The 20,672-nt window shown below is 46.4% G+C and overlaps 2 protein-coding genes across 3 annotated transcripts in view; one reads left to right on the top strand and one right to left on the bottom strand.

Moving 5' to 3' along the window:
- LOC119175599 (uncharacterized) overlaps positions 1–4,370 on the top strand; it is an 89,993-nt gene extending 85,623 nt beyond the window's left edge. For both annotated transcript variants that reach the window (XM_037426501.2, XM_075881942.1), the window contains 2 exons: positions 3,129–3,335; positions 3,910–4,370. In XM_037426501.2, coding sequence (XP_037282398.2) covers positions 3,129–3,335; positions 3,910–4,179 — 477 coding nt within the window. In that variant the 3' untranslated portion in view covers positions 4,180–4,370. The remainder of the gene's footprint in view (positions 1–3,128; positions 3,336–3,909) is intronic.
- Positions 4,371–13,046: 8,676 nt separating this feature from the next.
- Positions 13,047–20,672, bottom strand: part of LOC142777474 (uncharacterized) — a 45,138-nt gene continuing 37,512 nt past the window's right edge. Inside the window, exon 5 of the mRNA XM_075881941.1 lies at positions 13,047–17,839. Within this exon, the coding sequence (XP_075738056.1) occupies positions 17,762–17,839 (78 nt within the window). The 3' untranslated portion in view covers positions 13,047–17,761. The remainder of the gene's footprint in view (positions 17,840–20,672) is intronic.

Genomic DNA, 20,672 nt, shown 5'->3' with positions numbered 1-20,672 from the left:
CGTGACTTGGTTCAACTTGCGATAATCAATACAGAAGCGCAAGCTGCCGTCTTTCTTCTTGACCAATACCACGGGGGACGCCCAAGGACTTTTCGAAGGTTGTATGACGTCATCCGCGAGCATCTTGTGTACTTGCTTCTGAATTTCTGAATCTCCTCGCGCTCATTCGGAAACACACGGTAGGGGTTTTGTCGAATCGGTCGCGTGTTGTCGTCAGTAATGATGTGGTGCTTGGTCAATGGTGTTTGCTGGACCTTTGACGTACGCGAAAAGCAGTCTTCGAATTGGTGTATAAGTTCAAGCAGGCGCTTCCTATCAGAGGGCGGTAGCGTAAAGCAGATGTCCACCGACAAAGTTGTCGCGGCGCGGACAGCCGCGTCATCTGGTTTCAAGGCAAAACAATCCCCGGCTTGGTCTACATCGTCGTAGTAGGCAATTGCGGTACCCTTCTGGATTTGACGGTGTTCGTTGCTGAAGTTTGTGAGGAGCACTTCTGCCTGTCCACTAGTAAGCGCCAGGACGCCCCTCGCGATAGAAATGCCTTGCGTGAGCAAAAGAGTGACTATGTGCTCCGCTATCACATCTTTATAGCAAGGACACCCACTGGACACTGACACAAGGCAGCAGGATCTCGGTAGGAGTGTCACATCGTAGGCTATTCGCAAGCAGCCGCGTGGTTCTTCACTGCTGTTGTCGGCATAAGGATGTGCGCAAAACGTCACCATGCGTTGAGGGTTGTTGATAACAGCGTCATGATCTTGAAGAAAATCCATGCCCAAAATTAACTCTTTACAGCAGTCTGGCAACAGGACGAAAGTGGCCACGAAGCTAGAATCCCCGATGCGAAGTCTAGTGGTGGATTTACTTTTGGGGGTCATCAGCTGACCACCAGCACTCCTTATGTGCGGCCCTGTCCACGGTGTCTTGACCTTTTTAAGGTGGTCGGCGAGCTCTTGTCGCATGATTGAGAAGTCGGCGCCAGTGTCGACCAGTGCTGTAACGTGATGTCCGTCAATGAGAACACTCAGATCGGCACGTACAACTTCATCAGCATCATTATTCGTCGTCGTATTCGTCGTCGTTGTCGTCATACCTTCTTACGATGATTGGGGGAACTTTTTAGTGTGTCGACGATTGGCAACCATGCCCCCCGAGGTCGCATCAGTTAGTTTCCCCGGCGCAGGCTTGGCGAACGGCCCCTGGTGACGTCCGCGTAGCTCTGAGGGAAGTCACGGTGACGCGCAGGTGATGGAGATCGCCAGCGACGTGGTGGGGTTGCTTGAGCAGGCGATAGTTGATCCGCATCGTGGGCACGACGGTCTTCGGAGCGGAAAGAAGCGGAATGAGAAAAGTTCTCGAACCCAGAATCGCCGTGGCGGCAATAGCGGGCAATGTGACCGGGTTCTCCGCAGCGGTAGCAAATAGGTCGACGGTCGGCCATGCACCACAAGACAGTTCGGTGAACTGGTGGTCGTCTCGTAGAATCCCGTTGCCACCAAGGTACGCCAGCGGGTCGTGGCTGGAAGGGCGTCACCACAAATGTCGGTGTAGGGCGACGGACCACATCAGCGTAGCTCGCTGGATGTGGCTCAGGACTTGGCGCGGGTGGTGCAATGGCTTGCCTCAACTCCTGGCGGACAATTTCAGCAACAGATGCGACTGCCGGTTGGGCAGGGGGAACGCAGAGGGCCCGAAGTTCCTCACGCAGTATTTCCCTAATCATTTGTCGCAGGGAACTTTCGCATACGGCAGTGTTCTGAGCTGCAGCACTTACTGCCGTGTGGTTCTGCAGGCGGTCAAAGTGTCGGCGTCGTTGTTGCATTGCGCGCTCGATGATTGTTGCCTCTCTTATGAATTCATCTACTGTTGTAGGTGGATATCGTACGAGGCCCGCAAACACTTGTTTCTTAACAGCCTGCATTAGGTGACGCACCTTCTTCGCCTCGGGCACGTCAGGGTCAGCTCGTCAAAACAGACGGATTATACCCTCTGCGTACATGGCGGCTGTTTCATTGGGTTTTTGCACGCGTGCCTCAATCACTTGCTGTGCGCGATCCCGTCAGTCCAAGTTCAAAAATGTAGAGAGGAGCTTTCGACGGAAGTCTTCCCAAGATTGGAATGTAGCCTCGCGGTTCTCATACCACGTGCGAGCGCTATCTTCCAGTGCGAAATATGCACGGCCAAGTTTGTGCTGTTCGCTCCAGTGGTTGGATACAGTGACCCGTTCGAACTGTTTGAGCCAGTCCTCGACATCCTCGTACTCTTCCCCACGGAAAACTTCAGGAACGCGAGGATATTCAAGAGGCACCTGCGAGGGAAGAGTGGTCTGCGATGGCGGGATAACCGTGGATGTCGTAGGAGCTGCCATGCTGGCAAGAGGCGGAACAGGTGCGGACTCTGGACTTAGGCCTAGTAGGCGCCGACTGAATCGTCGCACTGGAGTCGTGACGAGAGGCTGAGTCTCTAGACTAGGTGAACGGGTCCGAGCAAGATTGTCCTGCATCAGGTTGTAGGCTCCAGCACCTCCGCCAGTGTCACGACGCAAAAGAGAGGTCTTCCCGCAGAAACTGAGACACCAGAAGCAGGTAGGTTCTTTCAATAAAACGCGCAAGAGATTTCTTCTTTTTCATCCATTTCATTGTACTTCATGGCACATGCACAACTGTCATTGTCTTTCTTTTTAACAAGAACGTGACAATATTACATACTAACCTCTTTTGAATGCTCTCTTGACATTTGGCGGGTTGAAACCAATTATAGAGCTCGTTCAGAGGTGTTTTTACTTGTGCACTGCAACCACCATCGAGAGTGGTATCATTCTAGCCAGTGTTGGTTGCAAATTTTATGTCTTATCAATTCTCCATTTTTGAACCTTCACAGCTATATAGCTCACGAGTGGATGAATGATCTGGAATGAATGCGATCTTGAGTGGTCCCCAAATCTTTGCAATTCTGATCACTCCGGTATGTACGATTAAATGCACACGCTAGTGACTACAAAAGAACTTGATTATAAAACATGCTGTGGGACGCGGTGCACAACCAGCTCAGAAACGTGTTTACGCAAAATCCAGAGTTCATAGTCGCATCGAGATTCAAGCTGAGCAATTCACTCTCCCCCTTTCCAGCGGTTGACTGAGGAGCAGGCGTTCCTACGCATATACCAGCTGCTCGTAGCGTACACCACGTTTGTCCAGCACATGGTCAATACAAGCCATGGTGTGGCAAGCTGCAGCGGCCACGCTATCACGGCAACGAGCAAGCGCAGTGCCACGGGTGCCGCAACGGCCCTCCAGGTGGCTACCAACAGCCAACGAAACGCCGACCAGCTACAGGTAAGAGTGGCTCTTCTGACAAGTCGCCTTTGCAGATGTGACCTAGGAATCCGTATGGGGTGAATTATCAAAATGCCCCAAGTCCTGATATGTTCATGTCAGTTATTTCGCCTTAGTTTTGCGTACAACATGAAAAACCTATTTTGACAACTGGAGAAAGCCGTATCAGTAGACAGCACTAAGAATCAATCCTGTTGAGTGGGGTCGGAACTGAGCGATATATTGAATGTACCACTGCCTCGTGAAAGTAATCTAGATTAATGAGTTATAAAAATTTGTTATTTTTAAAGGAGTGGACATTTCTGGCACTACCATTTGCAATAATAAGTTATACAATATAGGCGAGTACTATCAGGTCTAAGTCTTCCTTAGGTGTCACGGAAACTGTCTTCGTTTCTAGCTCACACGCGCACTTTGGTGCCTCTGTCATACAAAGAAATTTTTTAAAAAATTGCTTGGTCCAACTGACATTGCGCGCTTTTTGTTGCCACTGCCTCGTTGCTGCCCTTCTCTGTTGATAGTGAGCGCTCTGTGGGAATTGTTTAGTGAACTGCGTGTCTGGGATGCGCTGCAGGAGCTCCGCTGCGACGTGCGGCTGTCGAGTGCGGCGCACGGCAGCCAGGTGCAGTTCGCCGCGGCTGATGCAAGCGCGGTGGGTCTCATCTTGGACACGTACGCGGACTGCTCCAAACGCCTGCTGGCCCACTACAGCGTGGCGGTGGGTGTGCAGCAGCTGCTGCGCTCAGTGCGTGAATACCTGCTGCACTTGGTACGGCTCAAAAGCCCCTATCCGGGTGCCGACAACGCCGAAGCCCCTGAGGTCTTCGAGCAAGCCTCGTACTGAGCATTCCTCGCAAGCAATGTGGCCGGCCAATGGCCTCTGTTTGGACAACAGTTGCCGAAAAAAAAGCCTGTCACACCAATTAATATATTCCAAATGCGCTGCTGCAACCAAGGAATCGGATGACCTTTACTGCTTCGATCAACCGCCATGACTGAAAGAAACAAAAAGCAAATAAAGCAAGATGTACTTAATCCGGCGTTCTTTTGGGTCTGTGTCGACCCATCTTTCCCTTAGAGCCGTTGGGAACACATGAGAATTTCGTTTCAAAAAAGTATTATCTTATGGTGCCTCATAATCTTATTGTGCTTTTGACCCGTAGAACTCAAAAAACATTATATTCATTGCTTGTATTTGCTTTTGTAAAGGCTTCTGACAGCACTGAACTTGTACCCTTGCATAAAACTGATTCATGTGCAGTAGTACAAGAATGGAGTGGGCGGACATGAATGCGATTATATTGACGACAAGTTTGAAAATACAAACTTTTTACTGGGCGTGCCCACAAAAATTTGGACCGCAAGGGGTAATGCCCCAGTGACAGAAATAGGTGGTGGTCGGAGAACGAAGACGAAATATTTCAAGTAGCGCTGCTTTTTTATATATTGGCATCCTCGTACAATCCAGACCTGAGTTCCAGTGTTAACCAGTGTATTGGCTGCTGCTCGCGTTGCCAAAGATTCAGACGGTGACTAGGGTAAGTTGGCAATCGAAACAACAGTTGATGTCTTTGTGGAACATTTGTGCTGTAGGAGTCTCACCACTCAAAAGACAGTTCTAATCACGTTGCTCATCAGCTAGAATAGTAACTTTCTTAACTGTAGAATAGATTTTTTTAGAAAATGTTAGAGTGCATCGCGTAGGCGCGGCGAAAAATTCAAGACGCAGCGGGGACTTTCAGCGTCCCCATCCCCCAAGCAAACACATGGCCAGGTTTAATTCCGATGGGTGAAAAGCAAGAAGACGCCCACTGTAGCACCTTCATTAAAGACAGGTAGCCATCGACTTGCCGGTTTTGGAGATCGATGTTGAATCTCCAGCTAAAACTAGTTGTGTCACCTGGGTGATGCTGCTTTCGTTGCTGTGAATCCCAGCCCCTGGCTCCTACTAAATGAATTGCGGGCGAGAAAGTCTTTAAATTTACGTTTCTCCCAAACAACCGTAAAGGGTGACCAGGGCGAAGTCCATGCCTCCCCCCCCCCCTCACACACAAGAACTAGCGCGACGCAGGCATCGCAACCTCAGCGTTAGGATGGGCTCGGCTTTTCTATTGTACCACAGAAACGACTTCACCGAGCCGATTACGACATACGTGGCAGTCTCGACTCCGTAGATCACCCCGCATGTTTCAATATTACAGTGAAGCGGTCCTGTCATGCTAGGTTCAGCGTGGTGACAACTGTGACAGAGCCGCCATGCTGTCTCAAAGCAGGCAGATACGCGCTATGGCACATGCCAACTTTATTTCTGCTGTTTCACGCACGTGCCTATTATCAACTTCGCACTTCGCTTTCAGCAGCGTCCGAGTAACGACTTGGCTCCAATATGGCAATCACCTGGACAAAGGGTGTCGCCACTACAATATTGGGAAGAAACTCTCGCTCAGCAGGCCCGGGCTGTCGCAGAGGCTGTCACAGTTGTCATGAAATATGGACCCTTCCCGTTTTTTATTAAATTTAAATAAATGAAAAGTTTTCATCTATTGCTACTACTATAGTCACCACCCAGGTCCCAGGGGAGATGGCACTAACTTCAATGCTCTTTCAGACTAGGGTGTGCGTGCCTCGATGCTCAGCACACTGAGGCACACTAAATGAGAATGATGATAAGTGTTGTAGGCTGATGTCCTTGAAATTGGGCGGGCAAAATTAATCCGCCCCAGCCAGACACCCCCCCCCTAAAAGACACTGAAAATCAACAAAACCAAACACTCCACGTAAACACACCCCGCACCAGTTTGTAGTTAGTACACTAGAACACTGTAGCAGTTAGTCAGCATGCCTCCAATTTTCCTCCACGCGAATCCCTACCGCTCCGTCGCACGCCACCCGTGCACTATTCTTGTTTGGTGGTGCAGGCTGCCGCATAGACAAACAGTAACTCTAAGGCAGACAGACACGTCGTGCCATGCCCCGCCGCGGTGGTCTAGTGGCTAAGGTACTCGGCTACTGGCCCGCAGGTCACGGGTTCAATTCCCGGCTGCGGCGGCTGGATTTCCGATGGAGGCGGAAATGTTGTAGGGCCGTGTACTCAGATTTGGGTGCACGTTAAAGAACCTCAGGTGGTCAAAATTTCCGGAGCCCTCCACTACGGCGTCTCTCATAATCAAATGGTGGTTTTGGGACGTTAAACCCCACAAATCAATCAATCAACACGTCGTGCCATCTCGTGCCGTTAAACGAAACACCGTAGTGGCAGCGTTTTGTAATAACTGTAATAAGCATGTATTACATCGTGCTTTTCGCAGAAGCTTAGGGATTCCTTCATTACACGACCTTGCACGCAGCCATAGACATGCGCACGGTTCTCCTTCAGGAGGGAGCGAAGGTTCGACGCAGCGCACTTCACTCCCCGCCCTGTGGGCATTATGTCGTACGCAACGTAAATGCATCATGTGCACGAGGAATTCCCACTATGGCTGAATGCAAAGACGCCACCGCGTTTACATAATCGACATATCATTAAGAGACAGGAAGGAACAGAGCCATAACGATAAGAGACAGAAAGAGAGCCGAGTGGAGTGAGTGAGTGACAACTTTCATTCATAGAAAGGGTGAGGTATGAGACTTGCTAAGCCAAGTAGGGTGCCAGGCGCTGCCTCTCGATCCCGTCTAGCACTCGTTCCAGGATCCATGTTTGAATGTCCCTTTCGGTGTTGCAAAGAACCTCCCATTGTTCCTCGATAGGGGGCGGGTAAAAGAGGTCGGTGGGCAGGGAAAATTGCGGGAAGCCCCAGATTATGTGGTTCAGTAAGGCCATACTGCCACCAAGGCAGCAGCGTGCATCAATGACTGGGTGGATGTAGGAAAAGACGAGGGTGCACGTAAAGATGTAGGTCTGTATGAGTGATGCCAGGCGGCGTCAAACTGATTAGAAATACTTACATAAGGGGGTGGGTAGGTGTATCGCTTGTGGTGATAGGGCTCGGCAATGTCGTAGTGAGTGACCAGGGCCTTCGGCAGCGGGATGTCCGTCTCCGAGAGGCCCACCACTCGGTCGATGAATCCGCGTTGGTGAGCTGTCTCGTTTCCAGAGTGACCCGAATGAGTGGAGACAATGATAAGTTCAAAATGGCGCCGCTCACCTTGCTACAGTAGTGGATGAATGAGTCGTAGGGTAATATGACTTCACCAGAAATTAGAGATGCCTCGTTTGGAGTCGCTGAGTATGACGCGAGCGTCGGCTGAGGTAGCAGCCGAAGTGATGGCCTCCTCCCCCCCCACTTTGACGACGTAGGGTGTTCGAATGGTGCCGGTCACGATTGTAGGCCCAGAAGGCACTGAGGAAGGCGGCACGGAAACGACAACGAAGGCATCCCTGGGTGAGTAGCATTTGGCTGCATCCAATGTATGCAACGGCAGGATGGTCAGCGTACTTGGCGTGAGGCATGTTGGGCCGGGTTTCGCGGCGCGTGTCGGGATGACCCACGAGCATATTCGCAGACAGCGGCTTGATGCAGAAGGCCATTCGAACATTGTGGGTCAACGAGATAGGATCTAGAGGGTGGGAGGAGGTGTCGTGGCCGATGGAGGAAAGTATGTGGCGACCGGTCAGTGAATGAGACGTTGCACCTGAGCAGAACGGTGAGCCTCAATCAACTCGTCGAAGGTGTTGAGTACATCAAGGCGTAAAAGATGATCTTTAGACGTGTTGAGGAGAACGCTGAAGACAGTCTTGTATGCTCGACGAATGAGGACGTCATTCTTGTCGCGTTTTGATTTGAGGAGCCTAGTATGATATGTGGGGTTTAACGTCCCAAAACCACCATATGATTATGAGAGACGCCGTAGTGGAGGGCTCCGGAAATTTAGACCACCTGGGGTTCTTTAACGCGCACTCAAATCTGAGCACACGGGCCTACAACATTTCCGCCTCCATCGGAAATGCAGCCGCCGCAGCCGGGATTTGAACCCGCGACCTGCGGGTCAGCAGCCGAGTACCTTAGCCACTAGACCACCGCGGCGGGGCGAGGAGCCTAGTATGAGGAAGGGCGTACGTGATACCGGAAACAACAAAGTTGTCAAACAGGTGAAACAGATTGTGTTCTCACATGCTCGCACGCACGTGTGGACACGGGCGAGAGTTCGTGCGGTCTGTTGTGCCGAAAGCGAGAGCTTGTCGACGGTATGTGTGTTACGCTGGTTGGTATGTAGTATCAGCCCGAGCACGCGGAGATGGGAACGATGGGCACGAGAGTGCAGTTGACGTGCACACTGTTTGTAGGGTAGCGCGATTCGTAGTGATGGCGGTCGGGAGGCCGCATAAAAAGGAGGGCTGATTTGGCCGACGAGCAAGTGAGACCAGCCGCGTGAATGTGGGAAGTCACGACGTTGGCTGTGTGATGCAATGTCTGCTCGATATGGCCATCAGAACCCGATGTGATTCAAAAGGCGATGTCATCAGCCTACAGGGTGTCTTTAAGACCGGGGATACGATCCAGCTTTCCAGGGAGCTAGCGGAGGTTAAGGTTAGGTAGAAATGGCGAAAATATGGCACCCTGAGCGGCGCCATGAGGGCCGAGCTTGTACGTGGGATACGGAAGATTTACTGTGGTGATTTCGGTCATGCGAGCCGTGAGGAACGCGTGAATGTAGTTAAAGGTGCGGGTGCCGGTGTTAAAAGCTGAGAGTTCGGCAAGGATAGCCGAATAAAAGACGTTGTAGAACACTTTGTAGATCACCACGAGGAGGACGTTGTAGATCACCACGACGAGGTCGTGGTGAAGTCGCAAGAGGAAATCTTGCGTCGAAAATTGTGGGTGGAACTTAAGCATGGTAGGAAAAGGAGAATATGAGCCGAATGGAGCAAACAAGACTAAGTGACATTATAGTTGTCATCAAAAAGAGATGAAAGAGGACCTGGACAGGCCACGTAATGCGAGGAACAAAGAACCATTGGTGAGTTAGAGCGGCGAGATGCCTAGCAAGATATCAGAAACGTAGCCGAGGACCCTAAACAGTTAGGCGGAATGATGACGTTGAAAACATGGTTATTATCTCTGCGAAGAACGGTGTCTTCGCAGATATATTGTTGATTGTTGTACATTGATGCTTGGCTGCTACAGCACGCCTGGATGTGGATGTACACACATTGAGGCCTAGTGGCACATCTACATCCCGGCAACTAACGGCAAAGATCACAACTTAAGCCTCGTTGTATCGAAATTATAGTTTTATACACCCGGACACAAAGTAAAGCCTGCGAGAAACTAGACAATAACAAGCAGGTAATGAACACTAGTACTCGATATGCATTGATTCGAAGAGTAATCAAAAGACAAGACAAAGGCTAACGCATGCACTCCTCATAACGGTAACCTAATCCTGTTCTTATGCATGTATACCACACAGCGCATCATGAGCAGGAGAGGCAGAGCGCGTGACTTCAGCCGTGAACGCATCTACCCGCTGATGAGTCTCGCTGCGGCGAAGTTATCTGGCAACACTGTGTGTTCACTGGGAATAAAGTCGAGCAAGCTTCCTGCTACGCAATGTTTAAGCCTGAGTTGCTGGCCGCGGCTGCTTGTGTTTTGATGTTTCCTGCAGATAAAATTATTCAGATGAAGTGCTCACCACTCATACACTGCTTTGTACTGCCAGGATGCTGTCTGCGATCCACAGTTATCGCAAACCAAAACGTTCTGTTTTCAAAGAGGTGAAGAAATAAAGAGTGCCTAAATTACGGCACTCAGGTGAGAAAACTGGGTTGCAACAAAGAGCAGGTAGGTTTGTTTTGCCCACTTCATCAAAGACGAGTAAAGCGCAGCGCATACGCTAATGACAGAAACGCGATAGTCCGGTACTAGTCGAAGGTCCCCAGCTCCAAGGAACACGTCTGACGTCGTGGTCTTCCACTCGTGGCAGATAAGTAGGTTGACACCTGAAGCGTATGGCTAAACAGGAAAGTTGGCTAACGCCGAAAATCCACCGTAAAAGTGTTTCTTGTAGTTGGACCTTCATCATTGATGTGCACTGTCCGAAGCAGCACTCGGGACACCAAAGCAGCCACCATCCACGTAAATTGGCGTGCAGTGTACGTTGTAGTGCCCATCATGACGGACTCAGAGGTCGTAGGTTTGGTGCACAATCCATTCAAAAGTGCGGAATTTCTTCTGTTTTTCTTGTCATCTGCATTTTATTGACGTATTTTCGTGACAGAAATACGTGAGCTCAGTCGTTGTGCACCTTGGCATAATGCACTTTCGTGTTAAAAAAATAACGAAAACAGGCTGTTCGCTTATGCGATTGGCAAATAAAATGTGAAGTAATTTTTGGGCCGAAGTACACACTGCCGTGTCTTGTAATGCAGATTCTAGCCCTGTCTTGGTGGTAACACGAGTTGTAAAGGGGAGTAGTAAAGTGCTTCTTTTGTGAACTTTCATTAGGGCAAGCGTACATCGAAGAAGGGCGCACACAGCAACCTACAGTTCAGGTTGGCAGCCAGTGTTTTATGGGGCCACGGTCGACCAAAGTGTTTAAACCTTGATGCGCCACGAACATATCAGGGTAGAGTTTAGCCAAGAAGGCAGTGGTAACACTATTTATACGTGGCTTCAATTTGACTCCGCTCAACTGTGAACCGTAACAAAATAATTGGCAACACAGTCTGTGTGACGTCATGTTTGTCATCCAAACAGAAGTGACACAGCCGATGGCATCGCTACTTTGTCCACTACAGCGTTTATTGTGCTGACGCTAAGGCAACGGCGGCGCTGTTTGGCAAGGGTATTGCACGGGAAAGCTTTATTTGTTCTTGGGTGGTGTTTGGCCGGCACTTCGCAGGTCTGGCTTTCACAGTTTTTATACTCCGCGCCGGCGGGACCAGTATACGGCCTCCGGTTCTTACCAAATAGTACGTCATACGCAGACAGGGCGTCCGGTTCAGTTTCAATTTTGGTATTGCACTTTTTTCTTATTAAAATTATGTTCCGATTTCCTGAACATTTGAGCTGTTGGGCTTGTTACAAAAGTGTCTCAGGAACATTTAAACAACATTGCTTTGACATGGTCGAAAAATTGGCGTAGTTGGCCCTTAACAAGCAGTGACGATTCTGAGCTTCTGGTGAGCACAGAAATACTTGACGCGACAACCATGGGCAGCGATTGCTGCGATAGTTTCCCTTCTCACGCCGTTTGTTGCAGCCACCATAAATTTTACTCGCAGTAAGATTGTTAGGTATTTAAAAACGAAACAGCGTTTTTCACCTCTAAATGTGTAACAATTTCTACTGTGTCTCTTTTATATTTCAGAGAGAGTGCCACTTATAGGCCCCTGATCAAACATTTCAGGGTGGCGTTATTATTGCAATCTTTTGTGGTCTGTCCCGAAAAGAAAAAATGCCTAGCTGAGTGGTGAAAGAGCAGACATATTTTCTCCTAGCAGGATGTGAGCTGGCTAACGTTAGAAGACCCTGTTTTCACCTAAGAAGCTCGGTTATATGCTTGCGAATGTTTTGATTATTAGTCTGATTAAGAACAGTAGTGCAATAATACCACATTTCTTAGTATAGATACCACGTTAGCCCATCACGCAGCGTTCTTCAATCGTAATAGTGCGTCGCCGCGCACATTTCGTAACTATTACATGTTTTGTGATGTCCTCTTGAATTCGAAGCGGTGCGCTGCCCGTTTAGTGTGGGTGCCGGGAATGTTGAGAGGTAGGAATTGTCGGCTGTCAAGTCGTCAAAATAATATATTTTCAAGGTCACTAATTGTAGGATGCACAAATTTCAGGCAATTTTTCTATTCCATTTGCTCCTCCTCCTTCCCCTCCCTATCATCTTCAGCCTGACTACGTCCACTGCAGGACAAAGGCCTCTCCCATGTTCCACCAGTGAAGGTAGTCCTGTGCATGCTGCTGCCACTTTACACTCGCAAACATCTGCTCCCCTAACTTTCTATTTCCCCTTCATCCGCTTGCCTTCCCTCGGAATCCACTCTGTGACCCTTAATGACCAGCGGCCATCTTGCCTACTCGCTACGTGCCTGGCCCATGTTCATTTCTTCTTCCTGATTTCGATTATGATGTCCTAACAACCGTTTGTTATCTGAAACACTTTGCTCCATTCTCATCCCTTAGAGTTACACTTATCATATTCTTGTCCATTGCTCGCTGCGTCGTCCTCAACTTATATTTGGACCCTCTTTGTATTCTTCCGCATTTCTGCTCGGTAGGCAATTACTGGTGGTATGCAGATGTGGTATACCTTCCTCTTGAGGAATAGTGGTAATCTACCATTCTTGAATTCACAATGCTTGCTGAATGTGCTTCATCTCATTTTTATTCTTTTAGTTACATGAATGTCGTGATTCGACGCCGCTGTCAGACGTGCTCTTTTACAACTTCAAGTGCGCTATCTCGAAGCGCTGTTCTCTTCCGAGGTTGTTGTAAATTACTTCCGTTTTGTGCGGATTATTTTGAGACCTAGCTTTCTGCTTCCTTGTTCAATTCAATAATCATGAATTGCAATTTGCCCCTTGAGTTACTCAGCAATGCAATGTCTTTAGCGAAGATCCGTGTCTAATTCCTGCTTTTTTGTATCAGTTACAATCATTCGGCACTTTCCTTGTGACTTTAGTTGTATAATTGTTTCGGTCGCAGACGCGACTTTGCACAGACTGTGTTTTTAGAAAATAGTGACAACAAAACAATGAATAAAAAAATAGACATTTTATTATGAGCGAGTCCTCACGGCAGTCGTTTGGAGACCATGGTCATGAAATAAACAATGCCCTAGTGGAAATAGAACATGTCTTCTAATACAGACTCTGAAAGAACTTCATATTGATGTAAATACTGGAAGTTTCAACGCACACTCAATGGCATTCCGATTGCCTCAGGAAATGATAACAAGTTAGGATGTTGCATATGACGTGCTGTGTAAACCGAGCATGTGGCAGTTGGTCATCTTTAACCACCGTTGAATTGTAACATGAAAAACAAATGAAGAAAACAAAGACTAGAAGGAAGGAGAACAATGATAAACTTACAAGTGAATTTAAAAAAAAAACAATGAGTGATGCATTTTTCAACGCAAGCATATGTTGAAATGAATATGCCACAAATCGATTCGAATAACGTCGGCGTAGTTATTTTATTGCACGTCTTCTCACGAGATATGACTGCTTATGATGAATTATGATTGTTTAATTGGTTGCGTGTCCATAAAAGCATGAACTCCTGACTTCCTTTTTATCTTTCGCTCCATTTCTTCTGTAGTGGGTAGTTAATATCCCAGCCTATCTCTTATTACTGCTTATCTCGAGATGCTTTTTACACCGGCACACTCATCTTCAAAGCGGCGTTGAGTTAACACAGGCGCAGTACAGAACGAATAAAATACAGGACAAAGCGCACTTTTGACGAATAAACACTAACTAGCATGTTTTATAACTATCCATACCTGCACACATCAACTAAGGTATCAGGCCGAAGTGTCACCAGTATTTCTTCCCGGACAGCGGGGAGAAGAATTCATTTCCTTTTTATGTATGTATGTATGTATGTATGTATGTATGTATGTATGTATGTATGTATGTATGTATGTATGTATGTATGTATGTATGTATGTATGTATGTATGTATGTATGTATGTATGTATGTATGTATGTATGTATGTATGTATGTATGTATGTATGTATGTATGTATGTATTGTGGGCATTTGTTACTTGCATCGTCCTCATCCCTGCATGATCACAATCACCATCATTCGCTTGTCTCTTTGTCCTCATTGCCACTCTGGTTCATCATCATCGTCATCGTCGGTGTACTGGCTCTGCCCGTTCGTTTTGCGAGGTCTTTCCTCAATTAAACGCTGTCGCAACCCAGACTACCAAGAGTTCATACGTGGTGGAGGTGCGGGATATGTATGTATGTATGTATGTATGTATGTATGTATGTATGTATGTATGTATGTATGTATGTATGTATGTATGTATGTATGTATGTATGTATGTATGTATGTATGTATGTATGTATGTATGTATGTATGTATGTATGTATGTATGTATGTATGTATGTATGTATGTATGTATGTATAAATGTATGTATGTATGTATGTATGTATGTATGTATGTATGTATGTATGTATGTATGTATGTATGTATGTATGTATGTATGTATGTATGTATGTATGTATGTATGTATGTATGTATGTATGTCATTGATAGTTGATCACCGATGTGTGTGAATAAATTGAAATGTAGCAAGAAACTGAAACAGCCAGTTAAGAAAGATGAACTGTAGCTTATGCTCTATATTCATCGTGTCTTCCATAATATTAAAATATGGTGAGCCGTTACGGAGCCAAGGGTGTCTTTTCGGAATCTTGCAAACTCTGTACACTGTGCCCTTAAGTCAACGGAAAAAAATATCATAAGGCAAGGCCTCAGTATTTCCCTGGGTTTGTTTGTGTAGTGGTATGTGCAATTGTCCCAACTTGCAACTAGTCCTACATTGGGCAAACAGGTAAATGTTGTCAAGAAAGGGCACTTGAACGTAATTGGAATGTAAGAATATAATACAGGAAGCACATTGGTCAAGTTTAACAAGGATGCAAAGGTAAATTTGAGTGTATAGACGAAATTCCTTTGCAAACTAATCTTAGAAAACATGACTTTTTAGTACAGATCGAGATTCGAGACCAAAAAAGGGATCGTGAAGTATATCTTATTTTCAAAATATTCGTCAAGTGCGTCAGCACAATTTCTGTTTTGCTTTTATTGGAAGAAACTTCCTGTCTGAAAAGTGACCTGTAATATTTGCAACTTCTACGTGGTTAGCTCTCGATTTCCGCCCGTACCTTAGCATTGTTTTTTAACGTGTTTGACTGTCAAACTTTCAGAGAATTTTGTGGAGTTTTTACCGTTAACTTTCGGTCGCCTTCACCTATATTTCAGTTGATTGATGATTGTGTCATCTTCCGTTGCGTCTTCTGGCCGCCATCGCTTACTCTTGCTGACCGCTGTTGATTGCTTTAACTCATAGTATCCGCTTGATTGGTTTCTTCACGTGGTTGTGCCTCACTTATCGCCTCAACTCCGCTGTCGTTGAGACAATCAGATTAGTTCTTGTTTCCCTGATGTGCGTTTCATTGCAGTATTTGGTACAGAGTCTGCGGATTCCTTTCCTGTGCTTAGCTACACTTGTATTTTTGACAAAAGGGTTGCAAATACCAGTGCAGATAAACATAGCTGAGAATTTTCGAGCTTAAAAAAACAATGGTGCTTTGATTACAAATAAAGGGCAGTTTGCAGGCTTCTTCATGATGCCTTGCTCATTCCTTCTTTCTGTATTCATTCTTCGCGCAGTTTTAGCCTTAATCAAAGCGTCTTTACGCACAGGGGAATAATGAAAAAAAAATTCGTAGTCTAGGGGTTGAACTTTTAGCATCTGCTCTTTGCCTACGTCACTGGTACCGGTAATGTCATAATTACATCGGCGAGAGCCTGCTAAGTGGTTTTCGGCATTCTGAATGTTATGGCCTACAACTGGGCTAGAGAACAGGAATCCGTGCCAGGTTCGTTGCGTTGCACCCGGCGAAAGAGACGGATCGACGAGTTGCGTATCGTGTAGAGACAGTTAAAGCTTGCCGGCTATTTCAAAATCTTCCGGCTGTTGAATAAGCTGAGATACCACAACTTTCCCTGCCTCCAATTCTTAGAAAGTGTTTCACTTGAGCATTTGTTCTTCTTTTTCTCTCTCTATTTTTTTTTGAGCGTCTGCATTAATGCCGTATTGGTTTGCTCCAAACACCTTACCGCCGAATTCAACACTACCGCCTACGGTTGCGTTCTTTACCGACGAATCTAGAACGTACGCTCGGAAATTCTTTTTGTGACAATTCTACAGCTTCCGTGCAATGTTCAAGCGGCACTGAAAGCACTTACCTGACGTTATTGTTTTTTTCAAAATAAACTAGGTCGTAAATCTGCCGCTGTCCTGTTTACTTGTAGCTCTTGTCTTCCTTTGATAGTTAGCATTTAAGAGAAAGCGTGAATTAATTGTCGTCCAAATATTTTCACACTACCTAATTATCTTTTGTTCAAGATAATACTGATAATTCTACCATGTGCACTTCCAACGTAAACTCCAAGTACACTAGAGAGGGGGAATTTAGCGTCATTTAGAAAAACATTAACGTTTTGAAAGGAAACGTTCCACACCGAGAAACAACCTCCGCTACACATCCTTTGCCCCATAAGAAAATTAACGACCGCTTATAGACTCTGCTGTGGTTAAGGCTGTAGGAATCCTGGTAATAGTCGAACAGTAGCAAATATTATATCCATGCCACCAGGTCTAGGCTGCAATGCACTGACTTGGTATCACTCAAGGATTTGTCCACCTTCACGTCATGTCCCTCACATTACGGCTTCAAAATAAAGCTCCCAAAGTATTTTCGTAGTAATCACTCTGGTGCAAGCTCTTTTTCTCTCTATAATTTTCAAAATTGCCATTTTTTTAGGTGCAGGGTAGAGGATTTTACTTCTGCTTAAATCCTTTGCCCTCTGCATGGGTTCTTTTGTCGCAGCATGAGTAAATACGGAGCTTAAGGAAATGAGGCTGACCAAACGACTGGAGATCACTGCCGCCTCCATGTACACAGCTGCAGAACGCTATGGCTGCCCAGTCACCATGTGCGTCCACTAACTAATTCGAGTGTCATGAGCCAAAGTAATAAAGAGAGCCCCATAACACAACCCATACACTGTGGCGTCGACGCGACATCGAAGCACAAAGTGAAAAGAAACTTTCTTGTTTTGCGTCTTGTTTAGCGCTCAGTGTAGCCAAAAAGCTAATTCATTTCAGTCACGATCGCATAATTTCTTGACACTAATTCATAAAAAGCTTTAAAAAAAGCGCTTCTGCCTTTTGGTCAGTCGAGAAAAATCAGAGAGAAACGGCTGGTTACGCAACGAGCATCACACTTCCCTTCCCATGAGGTCCTTGTGGCCGTGAGGCGATAGCATAAAGCAAAGGCCTGACGGTAGCCCCTTTCGTCACTATATCTACTTTTAGGCACAATAAATAGGCTTAAATAAATAAATACAGGAATGACGAGATGAAACAAAAAGGCGAACTGATGGATGTCGACGATGGTGGTCATGAGCACTGAAACAATAAATAGTGAGTTGTGAACACACGCAGTACGACAGGATGGACTCATCCATGCACACACACAAGGCGTCCTTTTGAAAACAAGGCTCGCACGCACGCTAACACAGCCATGAAAATAGCCTGAACATCTTGGCTTGCATCTCAACCGGTTCTCGGGAGATTGTCGCTTCGCTGGCATTAGACGTGGGCGACCGTCTTTGGCGCTTGGAAATTAAGTAAGAGAACTAGTTGAGGGGCTAGCGACCATCAGCTGGCCTCGTCTGGTTGTAAGCCCATGAGATAACGCTGCAAGGTACGCAGCACGTTCGCCACGCTGGCCACCACCTGCGCATGGAGAGGGAAAAAGCTTAATTTCGGAGGAGGAGGAGGAAGGGAAGAAATGAAAGGCAGGGAGGTCAACCAGACGCACGTCCGGTTTGCTACCCTGCACTGGGGGAAGGGGTGAGGGGATTAAAGGAGAAGAGAGAGAGAAGTGAAGGGCAACGTGTGTGCAGGTGTGACCTTGTCCATTGCACGCTTATAAGCGGTCGCGTAGTCGGGTCGTCTTTAGAAAACTTAGCAGTGCTCGCGTCGCTTTGCTAGCCTGTGACGCGTACAGCCGAGCGGCGTAGAATAGTCCCCTGCCCACCTATTTAAATATTTAAATGTACAACATTATATAATGCGGCCAGCTCGCCTAGTTTGGGTGTTCCACAGTGCCCTATGAGAAAAAAAATTCAATATGTGGTCTATACCGTGCTCTTGCTCTGCAACACGAGCACTCATCGCAAGTCGTTATCTTCTAGTTCTGGACCAGAACAATGCATTCGCGGAGTTAGGAAATACTGATTGATTTTGCAGCTCAGATTTCGAATGCCTCAACATTAAAATTAAAAAAAAACATTGAGGATGTTTGAGCTTCGGTCGCTTTCAGGTGAAGAATCCGATAACGTATTATGTTCCCGTGCGCATGAGCTGCTCAGTCACTAGCCTAGCTTCGGTTCTCTGTACATACCTTAACCGTGCCGTAAGGTAACGAACCGCTGTGTGCGTATCCCTGGCCGTTTCCAACTATTTTATAATGCTTACTGCAAGTAAAGTTCACTACGCCATTATTCTTCTTTTTGCGAATCAGCGAATGTCCCGCTTGGTGTCCGTTAGGCTACACACGAACCTATGCAGCGGCTTACTTGTTGATGCTTTTGCAGCTCATGATGATTAAATATGTACGAGTGCTTTTTATATTAGGTTGGACTTTATAACACCCACTCGTTGCGCAATTAACATGTTTTCATAGCTGGTTTTGTCCTTCTACGCGTTTCTACACTTCTGCCACGCTATATTACTAACATTTTTAAATCAGTTTTGAGCGATAACGTGGCTAATAATTAGGCTCATGTGCACAAAACACGCACTGTGACAAAGTCCAATAAATCTTCAAAAGTCGAATTTAATCGGAGTCGATAACCGTATTTGATGGGTTTATTCCGGTGCATTAAAAAAAAAAAGCCATGGCTGGCTCAATGGTAAAGCACCTACTTTCGGCCTGGGACCCTCTCAAACCAGAAATTTTTCATTACTTTTTTTTTTATTTGAATCTTTCTCGATTTTGTTGGTCATCAAAAAAATGATGATTTTTAATTCGCTCACAACCAGCGATGCCAACACAACGCCAAAATTTGTGGGATACGAATTTTTTAACGCTGTCACTTTCAACAGGGTGACTGTATACTTTGCGCCATTAAGGTTGCCTTCATCCACATAGGGGAACGGTTCATTGAATAAGAAATAAAAGTGGTAATGACAGCAAAACGGTCTACAATTCACATTTAGTGCACCATAGAAGACTTCCAAATGACACACTCCTACAACCCATTAACAAAACAGCCGAGCGAGCATAAAGCCGTCGGCAGCTAAATATATAAATACGCTCAAAGGGGTGGAAGTTCGCTAAGAAATACTTCTCATTCACTGCCACATCGCAGGTTCATGCGCTCACAAACAGATGGCTATAAGCGTGCAGTACACTTTCCAGAGACAACCTGCCACCTGTTCTTGCCCTTTGGCAGCACATGCTTCAAATGCACTTGTTCTTGGGGCGCCTTGTAATCCGCTCGGCTAGTGATCGCGGGTTCGCCTGTTTGAAAGCGCCGTCGCCGCCAAGTCTGAGGTGGCTCGCGCATTCTAGCCAAATTCTACCCGGTGTCTAGACTACACTGAAGTGGCCCCGTTGCGAACACCATGGCGACCTACTACACACCATTTGGTTCTTCACATTATTATTGCTATTATTATAATTGTAATTATTATTATTAATATTATTATTATTAGCAGTAGTAGTAGTAGTAGTAGTAGTAGTAGTAACTGAATCATAGGTCAATGGCAGGCCACCCTGCTCAACTCGAATCTTGGCTCCCACAACTGACTAGCCGACCGAGCCATCACAACTATGGCAAAGTTAATGATTGCCATGCACTGGAAGGCCCTATAGTTTTGTCATGAATAACTTTCTCTCTCTCTCTCTCTTTTGTTACTGTCAACGAACAGGTGACGCTACATGTTTCTAGGTGTATGGACAAGCAATTTTGGCGATAGTTACCGGCAAAACTGGGAAAGGGGCGTACGCAGATGAAATGAATGACGCAATGAATTATAAGTACGCCAATTATCAGTACTCAGGCAATATGTTCGTTTTGTTTCGGAACAACTGTTATAGATAGATAGATAGATAGATAGATAGATAGATAGATAGATAGATAGATAGATAGATAGATAGATAGATCGATCGATCGATCGATCGATCGATCGATCATAGTGCCCTTGGTCCACTTGTAAAGCTTCGCGTGTGCTCGTACAGAGTCAACTTATTCAATATTTAAATTAATTTATGTTTTACTTACAAATACGACGGCGCATCTTTGTATCAAAAATGAAATGAGCTGTCATAAAAGTTCATAAAACCTGATTGCAGGTCTTTTGCTGACCCGCAGGTCGCGGGTTCAAATCCCGGCTGCGGCGGCTGCATTTTCGATGGAGGCGGAAATGTCGTAGGCCCGTGTGCTCAGATTTGGGTACACGTTAAAGAACCCCAGGTGGTCAAAATTTCCGGAGCCCTCCACTACGGCGTCTCTCATAATCATATGGTGGTTTTGGGACGTTAAACCCAACAAATCATGAT

This window comes from Rhipicephalus microplus, chromosome X, assembly GCF_043290135.1.
Source record: "Rhipicephalus microplus isolate Deutch F79 chromosome X, USDA_Rmic, whole genome shotgun sequence".
NCBI lineage: Eukaryota > Metazoa > Arthropoda > Arachnida > Ixodida > Ixodidae > Rhipicephalus > Rhipicephalus microplus.
Note: the sequence above shows the minus strand (reverse complement) of the source record. Positions and strands in the feature narration are given on the sequence as shown.